We start from the raw sequence: 23,845 nt of genomic DNA, 5'->3' as shown, positions 1-23,845 counted from the left end.
GAGGGGGCGGGGCGCGGCGGGACGTTCTGTGGCCACGTGATCTGGCGGTGTCATGTGACCCACGAAGGCGGAGGCGCTTCTTCCTGGCTAGGCGGGGAGCTGATTTTTAGGTACGTGCCCGAGAGCCGCCGGGGAGAGGGGGGGCCGGTGGCAATAAACTACTGTTGTAATGCATTATGATGACTTGTAATTTATTATTATTTATTATGTAATTTATTGTTATTGTAATTAATGATGATGAAAAATAGCAGCAGCAGCAGCGGATCTGGGCGTACCTTCTTGGTGGTAGAGCTCCATTGAAACCAGTGGCGCTTGCTCCTGAGTAGACGTACCCACGGCCAGGCTGTGGGAGAGGGACTTGCGACGAGGGGTGAGTGTTGGGGCTGCCCTGAAGAGGGGCGGCGAGAGGGTCGCCGGATGCCTTGGACTACCGCTCCCATCAGCCGCAGCCAGCGTGAACAGTGGTCAGGGATGATGGGAGCCGGACGGCAAACGGCTGGAGGGATCTCAGTTGGGAAACACCGGCGCAGGCAGAAGTGCTCCGAGGAGCTCGAGGAGGGCGTTGTGGAGAGAGCCAGCCCCTCTCGCGTGTTCTCCTCGGCCGTAGTCAGACGCACCGTCTCTGAACATGAAGGATTCATGGAGCAGTTCCCGAATCCTTCTCGATACATCAGCCCTCCTGAGGTATCTGTGCCCAGTACTGGAAGAACAAGATGCTGATCTGGATGGAAACGTAGCCTCACAGGTGAAGCAGCTCTTGTGCTTCCAACAGCACCGTCTGTGCGTGTTTCACTTCTGCTCCAGAATGTCAGGATTTCTTATTTAGGCTAGTCTGACCTCTCTCCTTCTCTTCCAGGTTCGCAGCTATAAACTGTGTTCCCCCACCCTTGAGGTGATGGGATAATGACTGCCCCAGGGTATAAAACAGTAGTCCAGGGTGAAGCTTCAGAGACCGATTCAGAGGAAGAGGTTTATCTGTCCTCTGCCCCCCAGGGTTTGTTCCCTAGCCTTCGTGGGGTGAGAGTCGCTGGAGAGGCTTCTGAAACAGACGAAGAGGAAGATGCCGGTCCCCATGGGCCAAAAACAGAGCCCAAGTTGATGAGCCCAGACTTGCCTCCGCTGGTAGTTTTCAGGAAGGAAGATCTGGGTTCTCCTACAGCTGTCGAAGAGAAGCCCGCCCTTCGTATCCGACACCACGGTCGCTACAGCACCCTCCTGCAGCAGAAGCTGATCGAGAGCAACGCCCGCTTATACTGTGATGTCAGCAGCACTGTCAGGCAAGTGTATCAGACAGCCATCAAAGAGATTGGAGCGATCACCGAGCAGCTCGGCAACTCCCAAAACGGCATCATCAATGCCTCGCACAACATCCGGCTTGTCCTGGGAGATTTGCGAGCTGTTGCAGACAAGATAGACATCATCACCAGCTGCAACCTGCTGCCCGATATCCAGATAGAGCTACCTCCAGCGCACACCTAGCTGGAACAGCAACAGGCTAATCGGCTGCTTCTTTCACACAGCAGCTCAAGCAGTGTTGGGACCGCTGGGACGCTGACTATGAGATGCAGTAAGAAACTGCCTTAGGAGCTTTTGTTACCTGATGTTTAGGTCACAGCACCTGCAGTGATCAGGCTTAACTCTTCCAGCAAGGCAGAATCAAACAAAATAAAATTGCTCTTGATATATTTTTTTATCCCACTTCAAGGTAAATTGTATTCTCAAAGCTAATGTTTACCACATTATACTCACACCGGCATCTTGGAAGTTTACTTCGAGGTAGGCGCCTGCAGCATTTGTGTGATGTGCCTGCAATGCCAGTGTTACATTAGCCTTGTAAGGAAGTATGCAGAAGATTCTAGTCCACCAACCCACACCTACCTTCGCTTTTCATTTGTGGCGTATGGATGGTCGGAATGGCAAAAAAGAACCAACACCCTCCCAGTTTATAAAAATTTCCCTGCCTGATCACCAGCAGACTTCTCTTATTCACTAGAAGTGACCAAGCAAATGGTTATTTAAAAGCCTGTTATATTTGATGTTGGTGGAAGAGAACTTGTTTGAAGTGAGTGATGCCTTTCCTAACATGCAATCACCTGAAAGTCGAGGACTGGACATTTGTGGGGTTTAGTGGGAGAGTTGTGTAGTACTTTGTGAGTATTAATTGCATCCCTTTATTTTTTGTTTCTTTATGCACCTTTCTTTTATGGCTGATTATAAAGTATGTTCAGGCTGAAATTGTGCAATACAGAGTACTATTGAAGACTGTAGTTTCAACTGTCGTTCCATCTTAATTTTGATTGGAATGTACTTTATTTCTCACCAAGGTGGCAAATGGGACATAATTTACATAGTTGTACAAATTGTGATCAAGAGAGAGGATGTGAGAAGGAACTAAACAAATGTTATTTTGTGTTTGAGACAGAAATGATTATCCACTCTCAGGTTACTTTATACTACAAATTTGAATCAGGCTTAAACAGATTTAGCAGTCATGGTTTCCACACCACACCCATCCTAGAAGGCTGCTGCAATTTTTCTGAAAATGTTCGTTAGCCCCCTTTCAGAAGTGTAATTCCCAGGCTTCATTGTGGGGAAACTTCAACAAATGAATCAGTTTTAGGTTTGCAAGTCAGTTGTGCATGACAGATGCTTTGAAGTAGCAGTGGTCCAGAGGGGTGAAAGCAACTATAGACACGCCTTTGCTATTCTCTCTCCACAAGAGGCTTGAATAAAAATGGTATATAAGAACGGTGGAGACTTGTCAGTATTGTACACAAGAAAGGGTCACATCTCCACCTATTTCCAGTTGGTCCACTTGTGCTGGAGGGATTCGATGGACATAATCAAACATCACCAGCCCGTTCACCGTCACCTGGTAGATACTGTTCTGGCTGGCAATGTCCATCTAGTGGCAGAAAACAGGAGAGGTTTTATTTTATCTGAAGCTCTTAATCCATACAGATTCACACGCTGCAAGAGACAAATAGACTAGACTACACAAATTATATCAGTTTTATACCAGTTTAACTCTCATGATCTCCCAAAAAAGAATTCCAGGAACCAGTTTGGTGGGGGTGCCAAAAACTGTTAGATGCCTAGCCACATAGTTTTCGGGGAAGAGTGAATGACTATTAATTAGCTTTGGTCTCTGGTTTAGAGATGTTCCAAGAAAAATCCAGTCCCTTAATCCTCATCAGGCTGGGGGAGGGTGGGCACTATCTCTTCTCAACTACATAAGAGCCTCTGAGAAGGTGCTTAAATGGATGGTCTTAAATGTAAGTGCAGAAAAGGGCAACTAAAATGATCAAGGGGCTGGAGCATCTCCCCTATGAGGGAAGGGTACAAAGGCCGCGTTTTGTTTAGCTTGGAAAAAAGGAGGCCAAGGGGAGACATGATAGAGGTGCACAAAATTATGCATGGTGTGGAGAATGTGGATAGGGAGGCATTTTTCTCCCTGTCTCTAGAACCCAATGGGGCATCCCATGAAGCTGATTGGTGGGAGATTCATGGCAGATAAAAGGAAGGAGTTCGTCATACAGCACATAGTTTGGCTATAGAATCCACTACCACAAGACGTAGTGATGGCCACCAAATTGGATGGCTTTAAAAGGGGGTGGAGGAGAAGGCTATCAATTGCTGCTAGTCCTGATGGCTCTATGCTACCCCCAGGATAAGGGGCAGCATGCCTATGTACACCAGTGGCTGGAGAATATGGATGGGAGGGTGCTGTTGTGCTTGTGGGTTCCTGGTCGACAGCTGGTCAGCCCCTGTGTGAACAAAATGCTGGACTAGATGGACCCTTGGTCTGATCCAGCGTGGCTCTTCTGATGTTCTTAAGCCAGTAACACTGTTGTGAGGACATAAAAATTGCCCCCCTGGATCAGGCCACAGGACTACTTAGTCCCTCTTCCAGCTGTTCTTGCCTGCAGTTGAAGAGCAGAGGAAAGCAGTCAGTGTCAGAACAAGAGAAAAGCTGCTGGGAGCAATTTTGTTCATCTCTGCCGCAAAAGCATGAGGCAAAGAGAGGGCTGGAAAGGGGCTCTCCTGGGAGAGATGCTGGGAGCAGCTCTTGCGTTGGATAGCTGTTCCAGGCAGCCAGAGGCTTCTGTGTATATGGAATCTCATCCAGAGGCTACCGCTTTCTAAGCTGGTAATGTTGGTATGTGGCCCAGTCTGATATACCATGATGTGAATGTTCATTTTACCAAAATCTCTCTTACATGGAAGGCCTGGCCAGGGAAGAAAGGCATGGCAGACACGTGCCTCTCCTCAGAGCCCCAAGTGCCGTTGGTATACGTGTTCCGGACAAGCGCGCCCTCCTTCAGTCGGGGGTTGATGTGCAAGGTGACGTTGCCAGTCATGGTGTTTCTCAGGTTCACATGGAATCTGGACAGAAGGAGGTGACTTTGCTTATGCCAGTGGTATTCAAAGCAGCCCAGCAGGACTTCTAACCCAGCACAGACCGCAGAGACCCAAGTCCCCCTGGCATCTCCTTGCCGTGGTTCATTAGTCTGTGGCTCTTGAATAGGTGCGCTGGAAGAACTCCGCCGTCAGCAGCAGCAGCCATTCAAACAGGTTGTACAGAGAAGATAACAGGAGAAGCAGGGCAGGGGAAGCAGAACTTTTTTCCTCTTCCCATCCCTTTTTCCTTGTGTGCTGGCGTGTGTTTTTAGATTGTAAGCTTTATACCATAAGTCTTTTTAGACTGTAAGGGATGGCCTTGGTGTACTGATTGCATTTAAGCTGTTCCAGGAGTCTTTTTGGCCGAGGAGTGAGATAAAAATACTTTAAATAAATAAAATGGTAGTGCTGTGTGTCAAATAATCTTCTTCACAGCCTTGCTGTTTCCACAGAATTTAAGTGTCCACAAAACTGTGTTACTAGCCTGACGATCCCCAGCATAGACATGTTTAAATAAATAATAATAAAATAAAAGTCCTTTGTGTGCTTACTTGGGAGTAAGCCCCATGAAACACAATGGGACTTACTTTAAGTAAATATGGATAGGGCTGCTCAGTTAGTTGCTTGGGGCCTAAAAGGAAAAAAATATATATTTATTTATTAAATTTATTAATCGCCCATCTGGCTGGTCACCCAGCCACTCTGGGCGATGTACAACACACCATAAAACAATTTAAAACAATAAAATTCTACCATAAAATTTTTTTTAAATACCCTACCCACCCCAAATGCCTGCCTGAACAACCACGTTTTTAATGCACGACGGAAGCTCATTAAAGAGGGGGCATGACGGAGTTCCCTAGGGAGGGAGTTCCACAGAGTGGGGGCCACCACAGAAAAGGCCCTCTCCCTCGTCCCCACCAGTCTAGCTGTCCTGGCTGATGGGACAGAGAGAAGGCCATCCGAGGCTGATCTTGTTAAGCGGCCTGTCTGGTGTTGCTGGAGGCGCTCCTTGAGATAGGCTGGGCCGGAACCATATAGGGTTTTAAAGGTCAAAACCAACACCTTGAATTTGGCCCGGAAAACAACTGGTAACCAGTGCAACTCCTTCAGCACTGGAGTGATGTGATCTCACCGGCGGCTGCCTTTAATCAGGCGAGCCGCCACGTTCTGTACCAGCTGCAGCTTCCGAACCGTCTTCAAGGGTAACCCCACGTAGAGCGCATTACAGTAGTCTAAACGAGAGGAGACCAGGGCATGTACTACCGCTGAGAGCAGATGGTGGGGAAGGAAGGGGCGCAGCCGCCATATCAGATGGAGTTGATACAGCGCTGTCCGGCTCACAGCTGACACCTGAGCCTCCATGGACAGCTGGGAGTCCAAAATGACCCCCAGGCTGCGGACCTGGTCACTCAAGGGTAGCCGTACCCCATTCAACACCAGGTCAACATCCCCCAGCCTCCTCTTGTCTCCCACCAAAAGTACCTCGGTCTTGTCAGGGTTCAGCTTCAGCTTATTCCTCCCCATCCAGCCACTCACCGTCTCCAGACATTTGGACAGGGATTCTACGGCCAACCTTGGTGAAGATTCGAATGAGAGGTAGAGCTGCGTGTCATCCGCATATTGATGACACTGCACCCCAAACCTCCTGATGATAGCCCCCAGCGGCTTCACATAGATGTTAAATAGCATCGGGGAGAGGATGGAACCCTGTGGCACACCACAAGTAAGTGGCCACGGGTCCGAAACCTCCTCTCTCAGTGCTACCCTCTGGTACCTGCCGGAGAGGAAGGACCGGAACCACCGCAATACAGTGTCTCCAATGCCCAACCCCTCCAGGCAGTCCAGGAGGATACCGTGGTCAACGGTATCAAAAGCCGCTGAGAGGTCGAGGAGAACAAGGAAGGAGCATTCACCCCTATCCAGAGCCCTCCTCATATCATCCACCAAGGCGACCAAGGCCGTTTCTGTCCCATGCCCAGGCCTGAAGCCCGACTGAAATGGGTCTAGATCATCGGTTTCTTCCAAGTGTGCCTTCAACTGCACCGCCACCACCCGCTCAATCACCTTGCCCAAAAATGGCAGATTTGAGACTGGGCGAAAGTTGTTCAGAACTTGAGGATCCAAGGAGGGCTTCTTTAAGAGCGGTCTTATCACTGCCTCCTTGAGGGCTGATGGCATCACTCCCTCCTCAAGGGAGGCGTTCACCACCACCCTGATCCCCTCACCCAGTCTCTCTCTGCAGCTCATAATGAGCCAAGATGGGCAAGGATCAAGTAAGCAGGTGGTCGGCCTTACAGATGAAAGCACCTTGTCCACTTCATCAGGAGGAAGAAGCTGGAACCGATCCCACAAAACCGGTTTGCCACAGGCCGCCCCTTGCTCACTAACTGTATCCACAGTGTGCAGAGTAACACACCTAATCTGATCAATTTTATCTGCAAAGTGCCTTGCCAAAGCCTCACAGGAGGCCTTAGAATGCTCCAGTGGTTCCGGAGCCACAGGACCGACCAGGCTCCGGACCACTTGGAACAGCCTCCTGGGACAGCACTCTGCAGACGCGATGGCAGCAGCATAATATCCCTTTTTTGCTGCCTTCACCGCCACGTGATAGGCTGAAGATACAGCTCTAGCCCGTGTCTGATCGTCTTTGGAGCGAGACTTCCGCCACCGGCGCTCTAGCCGTCTCACCTCCTGTTTCAGAGCTCGTAACCGCGGATTGAACCATGGTGCAGTCCGAGCCCTGTTCAGGGGGAGAGGGCTTTTCGGAGCCACCCGATCTAATGCCCCAGTGATTGCGGCATTCCAGCCACCCACCAGGGTCTTGACCGAGTGGCCGTTGGCATGCCCCAGAGAATCCCAAGCACGTTCAGGAATCCATTCAGATCCATAAGATACCTGGGGCGGACCATTTTAATGGGTCCTCCACCCCTGCGGAGGGGTTGTGGAACCGAGAAGTCTAACATCACCAGATAGTGATCTGACCATGACAAGGGGGTGGTGGATATACCCCCGACTTCCAGATCACTCCCCGCTTCTCCAGAAACAAACACAAGGTCTAGTGCATGACCGGCTACATGGGTGGGCCTAGTTAGAATATGGTGCAGCTCCCAGGAGGCCATGGTCTCCATGAAGTCCCGAGGTGCTCCTGTGAGGATGGCCTCCGAATGTACGTTGAAGGCCCCCAACACCAATAAGTTAGGGGACTGCACACGCACATCAGAGACCACCTCAAGCACCTCGGCCAGGGAGTCAGTCGTGCAGCGGGGTGGATGGTACATGAGCAGAATCCCCAGACTGCCCTTTGGGCCCAACCTCCAGTACATGCACTCAGCAACCTTGGTCTCCCAGACAGGGGGTCTGGTGAAGACCAAGGACTCTCAGTAGACAACAGCCACTCCCCCTCCCCGATCCCCAGCCCTCAGCTGCTGTGCACATGAAAATCCGGCTGGACACATGGCTGCAAGGGTTGGAGCAGCAGCCTCGGGCAGCCAGGTCTCCGTAATACATGCCAGGTCTGCACCCTCATCCAGGATCATGTCATGGATGAGGGAGGTTTTCTGGGTAACAGACCTGGCATTGCAGAGCAGCAAACGAAGGCCAGAAGATGGGGTCACGCCTCCCCCAGCCATCCTTTGGCTCTGGACAGGCCCGGAGCAGGGGACAGATACTACACATCTCTCCCTTGTTCCCCTTAGCTGGCATGGCCTGCCCCTAGCGCTCCGCCAGCGCCTGCCGCCCAGCCTCGGTATGTTCTGGCCCCCAACACTCCCCCCACTGCCTCCATCCGGTGGACACATGCCCCCTCGCTCCCGCCTATCAGGCAGGCTACCCACCCCTAAAAACACAACAAAATCCCCCCCAACAAAATAAAACAAACAAAACAATTAAAATCCCCTTAAAAATGCCAGGCAGGAGTCCACAGGGAAGGCCTGGTGGTGGCAGTGGTAGCGGCGGCGACAGCAGGCCCAGCAGCTGCAAGCACGCCTCTTTCCCGGTGGTGGTGGTGGCTTCTCCTGCAGGCCCTGGCTCTCCCAGGCCACCTCAGCCAGCCAGCTTATGTAGCCCCTCCAGGAAGGGGCAGGTGGAGCAGCACAGCTGGCTCGGTACCTGGGGGCCTGGTCCTGCAGGGACTGGCGGTCTGCCAGGCAGAAGTCCACGGGGAAGGCCTGGTGGTGGTGGCAGCGGCGGCGGCAGCAGGCCCAGCGGCAGCAAGCACGCCTCTTCCCCAGTGGTGGTGGTGGTGGCTTCTCCTGCAGGCCCTGGCTCTCCAATGAATAAACGAATAAGGGCACAATCCATGCTGGCTGGGGGAATGCTGGGAGTTGCAGGACATTTTTCTCTCTAAACATTAATTAATTAATTATATTTCTATACCACCCCATAGCCGAAGCTCTCTGGGTGGTTCACAAAATTTAAAAACCATTAAAATACATTATATAAAATAAAACCATTCACGTAATGACATCAAACAAATAACACACAGAGCAGCAAAACAAACATGCATAGGATTGTGCCCTCAATCAAGTTCCCCTGCCTAGTTGCCTTGAGGAGTCTCATTTGCCACAGGTGGCCCAGGTGAGTGGCTGCTGTTTACAAGCCTGTTTCCTATATTTCCTACAGAAATATAAAAAAACATATGGGTGTCTGACCAGGCCTCCCTGAATAGGATTCTTCATGAGCCTGGCTTCCTGTCTCTCTCCTTATCCTGCAACCTCCACAATACTTTCCTACTTGCATCTGCGTGTCTAGACCTCATCTGAATCTCATCACTTTTTCTTTTTAGACCTGAGCCTCCTCTGGATCAGATAATTTGTATTATCGCATTTGTATCCTGCCTTTTCTCCGGTGAGTTCAGGCCACCATCTATGAAGACTACAGCTTACAACTTCCACTGTCCCTGGCCAGCATAGCCAATGATGAGGGATCATGGTAGTTGTAGGCCAACATCTGCAGGGCCACACACTGGCCACCCTGACCTACAGGCATAGGTGTGGCAGGCCTTCTCTGATTGGCTTGGTCTTCGTACGATAACTGGATGTAGAAACAGAATTTAGAAAGGCGGTGCAGAATCTTGTTTTCTCTGGAAGCTCACCTGTTGGCATTGAAAGGCACATTCCCCACAATTGTGATCTTGCGAAATGGAGTGAAGTTTCCTGGGGTGGCAACCTGGAATGGGGCAGCCTGGAAATACAACACAAAAGGGATCCAGTCCATCAGGAGACGCAGCTGGGCCAGGGGTAGGCGACATGGTGCCCAAGGGCACCTGCAGACACCTTTCTTGGTGCCCACTCCTGTTTATTTTTACTTTTTTAAAATAAAGTTTCTTACTGGCAGCTGGGATCATTTCAAAGCAAAGGGAGGGCCTCTAGCTGCTCCCATCTTCTTTCCCCATGAATTCCCCTGGGCTAGATGTGAAGCTTTGAGATATTCTTAGGAAATGAAGAATGCAGGTGCCGGCAGGCCAGTGCTTTCCTCTGCGGCATGCCCGTTTTGTGGTGGTGCCCAGGACAGTTTCTGACATTGCCAAATGTGCCCAGGGGCCCATGAAGGTTTCCTACCCCTGAGCTAGACAAAAGAAGACTAATAAAGACACACACCAATGCTGAAGTCATCCAGGATGCAAAAAACACCCAGAGAACTGGAGGCCTTCTGACTGGACAGCTTCTGTGTGTTAGGAAGCCAAGGGAAGGGGTCCTGCAGCAGTGATTGATGTGTTCAGGGAGCCCACCCAGTGTAGAAATTCATGGTGACTGAGAGGGAGAGATCCAATCTTTTTCACTGTGCCAGTGGAGGCTGGCGGCTCTAATGTCAGTGGGGCAGCATGAAGCACCTTGGAGAGCTCCTTCAGAGTTCTGACTGAAACCCGGAGCAGATTCACTGCCCCATTGACATCAGAGCGGCCAGCCTGCACTGCATTGCACCAACCTTCTAGCAGTGTGGGAGAATGGAAGCACTGATGTTAACACAGGTTTCTATGACACACAGAACAAAGCTGGAATGGGGGGCGGGGGGTGTGTGTGTGTGTGTGTGCATAAATGCATATATATAGATAAACGGTATATAGTAGGGATGCTGGAGAAATTCAAGACGGACTAAAATGAGCTCAGATTTCTAAGAATCCCACCTGCGGAATCTGCTGCAGAGCAACGCCCTCAGGTCGTGTGGAGTCCGTGGACTTTCAGGTGATTTTTTTACTTTCCCAAAATCTATGCATATAAATTCGTAGGAAAATAAGTTTCTGCTGAGGAAACGTGGAGTGGAATGGAATGCGAGACAATACACTAAATGTTACGTACTAAGGTAAATTTTGTAAATACGTAAATACTTGCGTAATTATTTTAGTATTTTTCTGCATGATGAAAAAATAAATATTTGCATCTGTCTGTGGGCGGATGACAGAACAAAAGGCACCTGACTATCCATGAAACACAGACGGAGCAGCTTTTACACAGCATCCTGCCTCTAAGTATGGCCAATAGGTATCAAGATGTTTCTAAATTTTCCAGCAATGGAGAACTAAGAGGAATAAAAATAGGACAGCAAGATACTCACGGGATTGGTCAAGGTCATTCCACCATAACCCTGAGAAGAGACAAAAAAACAAAGAGGGCCCTTGTTATAATACGTTAGATCCTAGAACTGAGCACCAAAATGCTGTCCAGACCAAATACCTGCAAGTCTGCCTTATCTAAATTAGGTAGGCTACAGTATTGCCCCAAATTTGAACTCACACACCTGGGCATTCTTGCTCTTCTTCCTCTGCAAAGGAAGAATGGAAACAAAAGCAATAATGTAATTTACAAAGAACTATAGTTTGTATTATTTAATTATTTCAGAGCTGAATGAGAAACATGGAGTAAATGAACTGATCACTTCTCTCTAGGTCTGTCAACTAGCTAGAGGATTTTTAACTGACTAATCATTTGGCATTTAACTGACCAGTTGATTTAAATAAGTTTGCATATTACCAAAGCCTCAGTCTAAGTGCCTTTGAGATACTGAAGGAAGGATTATGCCCCACTGAAGACCTGAGGAGGTTATCTTTTCTCACTCGGGGAAGGAGAGGGAACAGGGTCTGTCAGGCATTCTCTGATAACAAATCAACAAATCACTCAGAACAAATACGTGCTCTTCTCTAAAAAAAGGAAAGGAAGACCAACTCTCCCTTCTCTCTCCATGGGTGCTTCCAGATAAAGCTTGTATTGTGCCATCACCTGCCTCATTCATGGAATTTTAGGGGGAATCCAGACAGCTCCATCCTCCACTTCAAACCTGCCTCTGTTCTCCCAGCATTTCTTCTATCTTTTTTTGTTACCCCCCAAAAACCACCCCCTTCATGGATCACTGCCTTGTTGTGGCGAAGGGGCTTGCGTAACTCAGTGAAGCCATAAGCTATGCCGTGCAGGGCCACCCAAGATGGACAGGTCATGGCACAGAGTTCTGACAAAATGTGGTCCACTGGAGAAGGAAATGGCAACCCACTCCAGTATTCCTGCCAAGAAAACCCCATAGAACGTATCACAAGGCTAAAAGAGATGACGCTGGAAGATGAGCCCCTCAGGTCGGAAGGTGTCCAATATACTACTGGGGAAGAGCAGAGGGAATTTCCAAGTAGCGCCAGAAAGAGTGAAGCGGCTGGGCCAAAGCCAAAAGGACACTCAGCTGTGGATGTGTCTGGTGGTGAAAAGAAAGTCCGATGCTGTAAAGAACAATATTGTTTAGGAACCTGGAATGTAAAATCAATGAATCAAGGTAAGCTGGAGGTGGTCAAACATGAGATGGCAAGATTGAACATCGACATCTTGGGAATCAGTGAACTAAAATGGACAAGCATGGGCGAATTTAATTCAGGTGACCATCATATCTACTATTGTGGGCAAGAATCCCTTAGAAGAAATGGAGTAGCACTCATAGTCAACAAAAGGGTGGGAAAAGCAGTACTGGGGTACAATCTCAAAAACGATAGAATGATCTCAGTACGAATCCAAGGCAAACCATTCAACATCACAGCAATTCAAGTCTATGCCCCAACCATTGAAGCCGAAGAAGCTGAGGTTGATCGGTTCTATGAAGACCTACAACACCTTTTAGAACTAACACCAAAAAAAGATGTCCTCTTCATCATAGGGGATTGGAATGCTAAAGTAGGAAGTCAAGAAATCACCGGGACATCAGGCAAGCAAGGCATTGGTGTACAAAAGGAAGCAGGACAAAGGCTAATAGAGTTTTGCCAAGAGAACACGCTGATCATAGCAAACACTCTTTTCCAACAGCACAAGAGACGACTCTACACATGGACATCACCAGATGGTCAATATCGAAATCAGATTGATTATGTCCTTTGCAGCCAAAGATGGAGAAGCTCTATACAGTCAGTAAAAACAAGACCTGGAGCTGACTGTGGCTCAGATCATGAGCTGCTTCTTGCAAAATTTCGGCTTAAATTGAAGAACGTAGGGAAAACCACTAAACCATTCAGGTATGACCTCAATCATATCCCTTATGAATATACAGTGGAGGTGAGGAATAGATTTCAGGGATTAGACCTGATAGAGTGCCTGAGGAACTATGGACAGAGGTCCGTAACATTGTTCAGGAGGCAGCAACGAAATCCATCCCAAAGAAAAAGAAATGCAAGAAAGCAAAGTGGCTGTCTGATGAGGCTTTACAAGTAGCTGAGGAAAGAAGGGAAGCGAAAAGCAAGGGAGAAAGGGGAAGATATATCCAACTGAATGCAGAGTTCCAGAGAATAGCAAGGAGACAAGAAGGCCTTCTTAAATGAACAATGCAAAGAAATTGAGGAAAACAACAGAATGGGAAAGACTAGAGATCTCTTCAAGAAAATCGGAGATATCAAGGGAACATTTTGTGCAAAGACGGGCATGATAAAGGACAAAGAAGGCAGGGACCTAACAGAAGCAGATAAGATTAAGAAGAGGTGGAAAGAATACACAGAAGAACTCTACAGGAAAGATCTGAATGTCCCTGATAGCCATGATAGTGCGGTCACCGAACTTGAGCCCGACATCCTAGAGAGTGAAGTCAAGTGGGCCTTAGGAAGCATTACTAACAACAAAGCTAGCAGAGATGACAGTATTCCAGCTGAGCTATTTAAAATCCTAAAAGATGATGCTGTTAAAGTGCTGCACTCAATATGCCAACAAATTTGGAACACTCAACAGTGGCCACAAGACTGGAAAAGGTCAGTTTACATTCCAGTTCCAAAGAAGGGCAACGCCAAAGCGTGTTCAAAGTATCGTACAATTGCGCTCATTTCACATGCCAGCAAGGTGATGCTCAAAATCCTACAAGCTAGGCTTCAGCAGTATGCGAACCAAGAACTACCGGAAGTACAAGCTGGGTTTCAAAGAGGCAGTGGAACTAGAGATCAAATCGCCAACATTCGCTGCATCATGGAGAAAGCAAGAGAATTCCAGAAAAACGTCTATTTCTGCTTCATTGACTACGCTAAAGCCTTTGATTGTGTGGATCACAACAAACTGTGGCAAATTCTGAAAGAGATGGGGGTACCAGAGCACCTTACCTGGCTCCTGAGAAACTTGTACGACGGTCAAGAAGCAACAGTAAGAACCAGACATGGAACAACCGATTAGTTCAACATTGGGAAAGGAGAAACTACTGGGAAAACCATAGCTTTGATTAGACGGACCTTTGTCGGCAAGGTGATGTCTCTGCTTCTTACTATGCTGTCTAGGTGTGCCATAGCTTTCCTCCCAAGGAGCAAGCGTCTTTTGATTTCATGGCTACAGTCACCGTCTGCGGTGATCTTGGTTTCCAAAGGTACCATGTACTCAGTAGTCATAGGAACAGGCTCTCAGTGGATGACCTTGAACAAGTCACTTATATCTCAGGTGCCTATCTGAAAAATGAGAAAGCTAGTGACCTACCTTACAGGGTATTCTGAAAGTGAATGCAGTAAAGCAATTGATACATTAAAACTACTACACAGATAACCAACACTAATCATCACCACTCCCAACACTTAGCGGCTTTGCAGATAAAAGAGATGCAAACAAAGATGCAAAGATGGGGTTCTACTCACATTGGTGGCTGTGATGGCATCGTAAGCAGGAGGGATGCTAGCAGGAGAAGTGTAAGGGGGTGGTGCCTGAAACACAAGAGAAACATATCTAGAAATGAGAACTAATATTTTAAAAATTCACACCTTGCCCCTCTGGAGCTGCCTGTTTTGCCCATTTGAAAAAAAAATTGGCTGTGCTGTTGACCCAAGAGCCTTTATTAGCCACTTTATTGATTTCATTTACTGCTCCATATCTAGAACAGATTTCGGAGTGGTAAACACAAAAGATAAAACAGTAAAAGAATAAAAAGATTATAACACCACATTAAAATTATACTTCTTTAAAAAACCAATAAAATTATATTTCTTTAAAAAAAACCCATTGCCAATAAAAACCGTTACTGACCCATTAAGGGACGCCTCCGGGAACAGTGCTGTTTTCAGGAGGTGACGGAAACAACACAGTGTGGGTGCCTGCCTGACCTCCAGGAGCAGGGAGTTCCACAGAAACTACTTTGAGCTAGTAGGAAAGATGACAGCATACACGTAAAAATGAATAAGTATCAATTGGCAGCCAAAGCCTCCTGGCTGCAACGCTTGCTTCCCAAGAAAGAATTTTGCCTTTCTTACGCACAATGAAGAACAGATACAAACATACGAAGCTGCCTTCTACGGAGTGTGGTCATTGGTCCAGCACCTGCCAACTCTGACTGGCAGCCACTCTCCAACTCTGGCAAAGGCCTTTCCCAGCCCTGCCAGCTACCTGAGATGTTTTAACAGGAGATTCCAAGGACTGAAATTTCAATTCTATTGGGGATGGTGCCACAATTATGAAGCACTCTCTCCAGAGAGGTCTGCCTGGCACCTACCTGGTTGTACTTCCAGTGCCAGACAAAGAGCTTTCTATTTTCCCAGATGTCTGCTGATAGTTTTTATCTGGCTTTTAAGATCATGCTGTCTTTTAGTTCTTGTATCTGTTAGGATTCAAGGTGGTTTAAAAATCAATCAATCAATAATATTTGGATTTTAATTGTTTTTGTGTTCTCTTCACGTAAACCAACCTGGGAAATGTTACTTAAGGGCCACAGACAAAAATATTTATAATAAATTAATAAACCAACAAGGACAGGGGTGAAAGGTCAACAAGCAAAGCAAGGCTTTCAGTTTCAAAAATATGTATTGGGGGATGGGGGAATAAGCTTCTGTAATCAACAAAGACAGAGCAAATATACATTGTTGGGTGTGTGTTTTTAATCAAAGAAAAAGCCAATATTGGAAAGTTGTTTTATGTAAAGAATTAATAATGGTAAGTTGTTTGTAGAAATGTAATACATCTTGTTTCTAGTTTTCCTGGTCACTTGATGACTGAAACTATTAGTGAGCTGTCTTTTCCAACTCTGTTATTTAATTGTTATTCTTTTAAATAACATGGCCAGTTTATATTAAGTCCCTTGAAGAGCCATTCTATGTCCGTTAACATGGTGAATAGCCTGTCCAAAAGTTGCCAAGTTAAAAGATGGCAGCCCCATTTTAATATTAGATTGCCGTATTTTTCAAGTACTTTCGTCTGATTTACAGATGGCTGCTTCCCACATTATAAGCTGCAGAATCCACGTTGCTAAATTTAAATTGGGAATGAGAGAGATGAAAATGCCCAGCTTACACAAGTGCCAGCAAAGCTGATGCAGTTTAAGGAGATATCCCCAGTGATCTGCAAAGTCTGGACCAGGTGGAAGGAAAGGCAGTGCCTATATTCCAGGAAGTGATTGCCACTGACAGATACCTAGAGAAATAATGGAACCAGGAGGTGAGGGAAGTTCTAGGAAAAACACGAGGTAGAATTTGATTTGGTGGTTCTGCAAGACCCTGCCACTAGGTGGCAGCTATGAAACAAAAAGTTATGGCTCCTTAACAGATTTAGGGCACAATCCTATGGATGTTTAGACAGGAAAAAGTCCTATTGCTCAGCATTCCCCATAGGATTGTGCCCTTCTCATAGTGTAAGCTTTCATGAAATAGAGGGGACTGATGAAGTATGTCTTCTGTACTTTCAGAAAATAAAAAAAATAGAAGTTTAGACCTTAGGGCCAAACTAAACCTGCTATATTTTATCCACAGCTCTGCCGTATTCACATACAACGCAGGGGTCCAGTGGTCAATTCTTTACATGAGAAGGAGCATGGGGGGAAGAAGGGAATGACACCTACTCCGTCCCTCATGTTTTTTTATCTCGCCATACTTTGCTGCCTTAAGTGGGCAGAAGGCTTTAGGAAATCAAGATGGGTTTCTCACTCCCAAGTTTAACAATAACATGTAAAATTGCAAATTAAAAACAATTCTCTGGCCTGTGCCAGTTGCTTATCTCTCAGCCTCAGTGTTCCTCCCTTGTAAAATATCCGTATGAATTGGTTGACTTTGACCAGGTCTCTGTTTGTGCAGATCTGCTGGCTCATGTTTAGAGTTTTGTGTTCGAATTCCTGATCGGTAGTAACCAAGATGTATTTGTATATGCATGCAGCTCATCCCAATTTATGTCTCATGAAAGGCAGTAAGTAGTTGGCTCCACCCCCAAACCACCATTTTGCATCTGGCTCCGCCCACCCCACTATTTTGCACCTGGTTTCTAATGCCGGCCCTACCATTAGGTAGAGTGAAGCTGTCTCCCCAGGCAGCAGGTGCTGAGGAGTGGGGCACAATGGGGAGGTGTTTGAAGACAGAGCTGTGTGGGGAGGTATTTGAGGGTGGCCCTGCACGCCTGAGCTAGCCTGCTGCCCTGCGGTTGGTGGAGGATGCTGCCTTGGGGCCAATCTCGTCAGCTTCTGTATGTGGCATGGGGATGGGAGCACCCTCGTGTTCTTCTCCTCAGGCAGCGAAATGTCTTGGGCCAGCCCTGCTGGGTTCAACTGGTCAACTAGAGGGTTGTAGTAGAAAATAAAAGATGCTGCCAATCTGAAGTCTGCCCACCTCTGCTTTAAACAAGCCTTCTCCTAGACTAGCTCAGTGCCAGTGTCAGAGCCAGGCGGGGGAGTAAAAAAACGTGTAAAGTAACAAAGTGAAATGGGATAAGGTAGGGAGAGGGATAGAGTTTTGCGAGAACAGGGCAGACATGTGGATCGCTCCTCATCATGTCTTGTTTGCCCTCAAATATCCTTTGGTTTGCCCAGACCTGAGATAATGTGTGTGGGGGTGGGGGGAGTTTTGGCTAAATGCTGGGGAAAGAGAATGAGGGGAGAGGCAAACTCAGACATACACACCCTTCTAGACCACAGAGGTCTGACCCCTGGAAATGGGAGTCTGGGCCCACACTTGTGCAAAAGGATATTTCATATCCTGAGCATGAGGGTATTTCATGCACAGAAGTATCCCCCTTACTGTCTGTCTCCGTAGCATCTTTACATGTTCACCGTGGAAATTCCTACACTATACAGATCTCAGCCCCTCAAGCTGGCCCACACAGCCTCTGCATATTTCCTCTTCGCTATCATGCCCCCCACCAAAAACACAGACAAGCCTCTCCCCTCCCAAACATGAAGCCACATCACTAAGGGGGGGGGGGAGAATACCATCTTTCCCCTTCTGACTGCCCTACACATAAAGCCATTTTGTGCCACAGCAGCAAAGGTGACACCATTTTGTGCCACAATAGCAAAGTTACCGCCATTTTGTGCCACCCCAGTGGAGGCTATATGATAACTGGCTGGACCACCGACACCTGACCTGAAAGCCGTGGCTCTTAACACTGATGATCATCTCGAAATAGCGACCTGGCTGGAAGGGCATGTTAAAGGTCCGTTCCTCAGATCCCCAGCGGCCTTTTTGGTTTGTGTTGCATACGACTACCTGGCCTTCATCGAACCGTGGGTTGAAGTGGAAGGCGATGTCACCATTAGAGCACACTAGATTAACTGCAAATCTGAAATGTGAGGTGATATTAGGGCTGAAGCCAGTCAGCAGAAAGAGATTGGGGGGGCAGGGGGAGAATAGAGGATTGACCATAATGGAGGCCCCCATATGAGGGGAAAGGACTGGAGAGATGAGATGCAGGAAGAGTGAAAGACAGGGGTTGTTCAGAGAGAGCAGGGGGAGTGGTAAAGGCACATAGCGATTGTCCTGAGGGGGCACAGATGGAAAGTGAGATGCCCTGAGGGAGACATGAGAAACAGCAGTTGTGGCAATTCCCTTTCAGCAGCACCTGCCATTATATGAACTGGGACTTGTCAGGCAAAGGCAACAATACAGTTGAGTGTATATTTGCTGATCACTTGAATAAGTCATCATCAGCCAAACCTACACAGGGTTGTGCGCAGGATGAATTCTGAAAAGGGCATGATGTAACTCAAAATCAACAAAGGAATAGCTGCACCAACTGAATTCCTAACACGTTTCAGTACAGATCTTTAGCAGGAGAAAAACTCTTAGAAATTTTTCTGGAGGATTCCCTCTCCCTTACTTCTCCTTTGGGAGGAGTAAGGGAGAGGGAATCCTCCAGAAAAGTCTGTAGGGGAGCAATCCTATTGGGATAGGCGGCCGCCTCCAAACTCAGAGGCGACCGCCTATCCAATGCAGGGCGGGCAGAGCATGGAGGGGATGTTCTCTGGGCTCTGGCCGCCCTGCATTTCGGCTGTCTAGCCATAGAACTTCGGAGTGGGGCTGGGGGGAGGCCGGACGGTGCATAGGAAGCAACGTACCAGCACTTCCGCGCTCCCCGCCCCTGGGAACGCCCCCTTTTGCCCCACTCCGTGCTGCTTATCCAAGCGCAGAGCCCGGGGATGATCCGCGCCGCCTATGAGGTGGGGGGAGGTGGTTTTCCGGGAACTGAACAATCCTACGGCCGTCTAGCCGCTGTCTAGCAGCCATAGGATTGCTCCCTAAGAGTTCTTCCCTGGATAACGACCCATGCCAAAATGCATTGGGAATTCAATTGGTGCAGCTGGTCCTTTTTTATTTTGGTTTCCAGCCTTACAGCTGTTTTTTCTGATCCCTATTGGTGCTGTTGCATGATGTAACTCACCTTCAGACTTTGGGACAGGGCAGTTAAACTTCATTAAATAATGCTACTAAGTAACACTGGGGAAATGACACTAGTCCATTTCATTATTGGTTCATTATTGCCTTGTTGTCATGTTTTAAATTATTATATTGTTCTTACACTGTTTATATATTGGTTTTATATAATATTATATATGTATTGTGAACCGCATAGATATTTTAGGATATTATGTATACTCATACTGTATACATAATGTTTATGTATACTCATAGTATACATAAACTGTTTCAAGCAAAGTTATGAGCTACCTACATTAGATGGTTGCAATTTCCCCCTCACTTCTTAACTGTGTCACCAATACCATTTCTGTGCTACACATATCTGCTAAATGATTGCATTTGGATATTGCTTTCCCCCAGCCCCAGCATCATAGGTGAGTAATATTATGCATAGCCAAATGCAAAACAAAGTCCAGGACTCTTGTCATTTTAATAGTTGTGTAGAAGAAGTGTGGCTTGTCATGCAGGGGTGAGGAAACTGACACTTGCTTCTAGAAACCTAAGGACTCCGTCCACTTTTGCATCTAGCCACACTATCATTTATTTTACTTTGATTTCTGCAATTCATCTGCCTCTCTTTGGCCTACTGCATGCTCTCATTGCCCCTCAAGTTTTAAAAAAATGATTTAAAAAATAAGCATTTGGGCTGGGATTGAAAACTATTTTTGGCATGCCTCAGGGCTTGGGGATGCCTCATGTGATTTTTTTTTTAATAGCAGACACCCCCTCCCCTCGCCATGTCATATCATAAACCAATTTTAAAAGTCCTCCAGTTTCAAAAGTGGCTTGACATCTGGCATTAAGGGGAAAGGCATCCTTCAAGATGCAAAGTCCTCTTTGGTACATGGAACTAGTTGCTTCCTCCTCTGGATTCAGGCTATAATCATTAACAGTTAAAACCATAAAACAATAAAACCAAGAATAAATATTGTATTTAAGGCAAGCGGTAAAATAAGCCTCACAGCAGTACACTCAGATCGGTAGCGGAGGAAAAGCTTTTTGAAATTACCACTAGCTTGAAAGCCGACACCTAGTTATGAGATACCATTTTTATGTACACAACGAGTGTGGGGTAACGTAAATTACCACAGATTCCTTTCAAACATGCTGTAGTCACTCATGGCAACCTCCCCAGCCACACCTAATGCATCCTCTGTGACAGTAAGGGCTATGATTTCTCCACAGAAATGAAGGTACGGTCAAATACCATAAGCAACTTTACACACAACCTTTACTGTTTTGTTGTTTCGGCCTGCACCGGCATCTAGCTGGGCCTGGTAGCTGCCTGGAGTCCATGGCTATTTGAAGGGTTCTTCAAGATGAGCCTTCAGCTAGCTGTGAGATCCCTAATCCTGCTGCTCTCCTAGCATGCAGAAGGCAAATGGAGGGAATAAACTGAGAATGACAAAGGTGCCGTACTTTCTCAGGGGGAAGTGCGGGCCCTTGCAGGGGAGGGGGCTCTACAAGTCCTTGCCTGGGGCCCATGCATGCCTGAAGCCAACCCCATTTGTAGTCTTTTCCCCCTCATGACATTATGACTGAACATTAGTACATGATAACGTTTCTCCTGATAGGAGTATCTTGGAGGCAAAGTACACAGCACACTGTACTGTGTGAAATTAAGCCCCAATCCTCCATAGAAGAGCACCTCCAGGAACGGGAAGGGAGCACTTAACCCTTCACCCATCAGCCCACTTTCTCCTGACTTCTCAAGCTGTTTTTATACTTGCCAGTGTTCCTGTACCCCTCACCTTCCCTTCCCATATTCGCCCTTTCTCCAGCTCAGAGTCCCGTACCAAGGGCATTTTGCAATAGAGAAGGTGAGAGCAGCGGAGGCTGGTAGCTCCAATGTCAATGGGGCGGTGAATCCATTTCGGGTTTCAGTCAGAACTCCAAAGGAGCTATCCAAGGTGCAGTCAGCAATAGAGTTCTGACTGGTTCAGCCTGAAATCTGGAGTACATTCACCACCCCACCAACGTCGGAGCCACCAGCCTCCACTGCCTAAAGCTTTTGCTGGCCTTGAAGCTTTGTTATACTTGGCTGGAGCATCATTTATAGAGCTGCCAAGTCTTGGAATGAAGAATTCCAGTATCTGCGTGGGGCTTGGTACAAATCCCTCTCACCTGAGGTGACAGAATCACAGCAATTTGGCGCAAGTCTAGGCAGAATCCATTGCAGAAGCCGCTTATTCACTTGAGGTGAGCAGCTTAAAAAAAAAAAGCTGAGGAGGTGGAGTGGCTGTAACCATTGACTTTCCAGCAACTGGTCCAAGTCAAAATACTATCCAGGATGTACATTTTGTGTGTGGGGGGTTTCTGGTTCATTGGCAATAATAGTAATGTCTAATTTGAGAGAGCAGTGGAAAGTCAGTGAACAGGGAGGATGAAGAAAGACTACAGTCACAGAAGAAGGATCAGGTATGTTGGGAAAGGATTGATGAAGTGGGACGATTATTGGAAGGGCAGCTAGAATGTGATGCAAAGAGAAGACAGGACAAACCTTTTCACAGAAGCCTGGACCTGACCTTGGATTAGAATCATCTTCCCTTCACTCAGGCCCTCAAAAATGGGGCCAGTAAACGGAACAAACTGTGGGGTGAAAAAGTAAAGATCATTGTCTCCTTGATCCTATACCCTGAATTCAAGCATAATTATCCCAATCATTATAAATATTTTAATATCACAGGCATTATAATGATAATGGCTTCAATTTGAAATATCAGCATCCTGTTTTTAAAATATGCACTTTGAGCCTCAAGGCCCTGGAGTTGGCAGGAGGAGACCCTGGACAGAGAGACCCAAGTCAGATCTGGAGGAGAGGAATGAAGAAGCATGGACGCTATATGTGCAGGAGTGCAGCCCATCCCAGGGAGTAGGGGGTTGAAATGCCACCTGGACCGCCTGACGAGACAGAGAAAGGACAGTAGATCTCCTGGCAACACTCCCTTATGGGTGGCTTGCCTTCCATGTTGAGAGGCATCATGTAAGAGAAAAGGCAGAAGAAGTGGTAAGAAAACATGGGAGGGTTACTAGCTGAAGATGATGACACCTGGGTCGCCGCAAAGAATTCCATGAATTAGGTAGGGCAGTAGTGGCCTAAAAGCCTCATCCGGAAGCACCCCAAAGCTCCAGCTAAGTGCTGCACAAACATCATCTTCTTGAAAATAAATGTTCAGCCTTCTCAACTACCACCATAAAAGCTTTCACGGGAGGGGCTGTAGCTCCACCAGGAGTGTCTCTGCTTTACATACAGAAGGTCCCAGATTCAAAACTCCCTGGCATCACCACATAGGGCCAGGAAAGAAACCTGCCCCAAACCCTGGAGGTCCATTAGTGTCGACAACCCTGGGCTAGAGTCTGTATAAGGCAGCTTCCTGAGTTCCCCTTTTTCTCTCTGCACTCACCGGATTCAAAATAGGCTGCTGTAAAGCCATCTTTGAGCTTGCAGGTACAGAGCGCCAGGTCCTTCAGTTCTTGTGCCCTCTAGGAACGAAAGTAATGGCTTGCTAAAGTAGATCCTTTGGTGCTTTAAGTTTCATTTCCTGAAAAGTGGGTGGGGTATAAAGCTGACGCTCTTTGTTTGTTTTAGCAAACAACCCTAGAGAAAAACACTAGGGAGAACACTCCAGCTGCTCCAAGAACACCGGTTGCCACTTACTTTTCTGGCAGGATGCATCTTTTCCCTAACCTGAAGATGCAGCCATGGCGGGAGGCAGGTGGGGGAGATGGGTCACAGAATCATAGAATAGTGGGGGTTGGAAGGGGCCTATAAGACCATTGAATTGATGTCTGCTTGTCCTGAAGAATGATGACATCACAAACTTGATCTGGCTTAATAGTTATTCACAGAGGAGGCTGGTGGCTCCGATGTCAGTAGGGCAGTGATTGGCTTCGGGTTTCAGACAGAACTCTAAATGAGCTCCTTTAGAGTTCTGACTGGATTCTGACTGAATTCTGCCTGGATTCACCACCCCAGTGACATCAGAGCCACCAGCCTCCACTGGGAATTCCCCCTCTCCAGGGAACCCCGGGAATTAAAGGGTCTTAACAGTCATTCCCCCTCTCCAAGGAACCCTGGGAATGATAGCAAGTGGGGGGAGTACTCAGGACTCTCTGTAGAAGTTTATCAAGCAACGGTGAAAAAAGAAACGGAACCTGCCAAAATTCTCCGTGCTATACCACTACGGACTGGCCCCACTAGTTACAGTGAGCTCAGTGAAAAGCCACAGCGGCCCACTGAGGAACATAAAACCTTAGTGTTAGAGTGGCCATGTGTCCTCTTTTACAGAGACCAGTCCTCTGTTTGAAGAGCTGCCAGAGAACCATTCTCTGTGTGAAGGCACCTTCTAT

General features: G+C 47.3%; 2 protein-coding genes across 3 annotated transcripts; one reads left to right on the top strand and one right to left on the bottom strand.

Annotated features, from left to right (window-relative positions):
* Nucleotides 1–63: 63 nt before the first annotated feature.
* BLOC1S3 (biogenesis of lysosomal organelles complex 1 subunit 3) lies at nucleotides 64–4,898 on the top strand. Of its 2 annotated transcripts, none has more exons than XM_084815007.1 (2): nucleotides 64–110; nucleotides 857–4,898. In XM_084815007.1, exon 2 carries the CDS (start codon nucleotides 904–906, stop codon nucleotides 1,477–1,479), a length of 576 nt encoding a protein of 191 aa, XP_084671133.1. In that variant the 5' UTR covers nucleotides 64–110; nucleotides 857–903; the 3' UTR covers nucleotides 1,480–4,898. The 2 variants fall into 2 exon arrangements, with proteins under 2 accessions (XP_084671133.1, XP_084671134.1); XM_084815008.1 differs by having other exon boundaries at nucleotides 64–745.
* On the bottom strand, nucleotides 2,762–22,979 carry LOC146337614 (galectin-9-like). The gene is made up of 11 exons (XM_084816291.1): nucleotides 22,900–22,979; nucleotides 21,996–22,084; nucleotides 18,164–18,359; nucleotides 16,110–16,229; nucleotides 14,413–14,533; nucleotides 14,075–14,238; nucleotides 11,140–11,163; nucleotides 10,957–10,986; nucleotides 9,497–9,585; nucleotides 4,221–4,386; nucleotides 2,762–2,905 (listed from the first exon to the last, which is right to left on the bottom strand). Exons 1-11 carry the CDS (start codon nucleotides 22,927–22,929, stop codon nucleotides 2,762–2,764), a joined length of 1,173 nt encoding a protein of 390 aa, XP_084672417.1. The 5' UTR covers nucleotides 22,930–22,979.
* Between the last annotated feature and the right edge of the window lie 866 nt (nucleotides 22,980–23,845).

Source organism: Heloderma suspectum, chromosome 10 (assembly GCF_057233095.1).
Source record: "Heloderma suspectum isolate Gila_16-S chromosome 10, 16-S_ref, whole genome shotgun sequence".
Lineage (NCBI taxonomy): Eukaryota > Metazoa > Chordata > Lepidosauria > Squamata > Helodermatidae > Heloderma > Heloderma suspectum.
The sequence above is the reverse complement of the archived record's forward strand: the minus strand, read 5'-3'. Positions and strand labels throughout refer to the sequence as shown.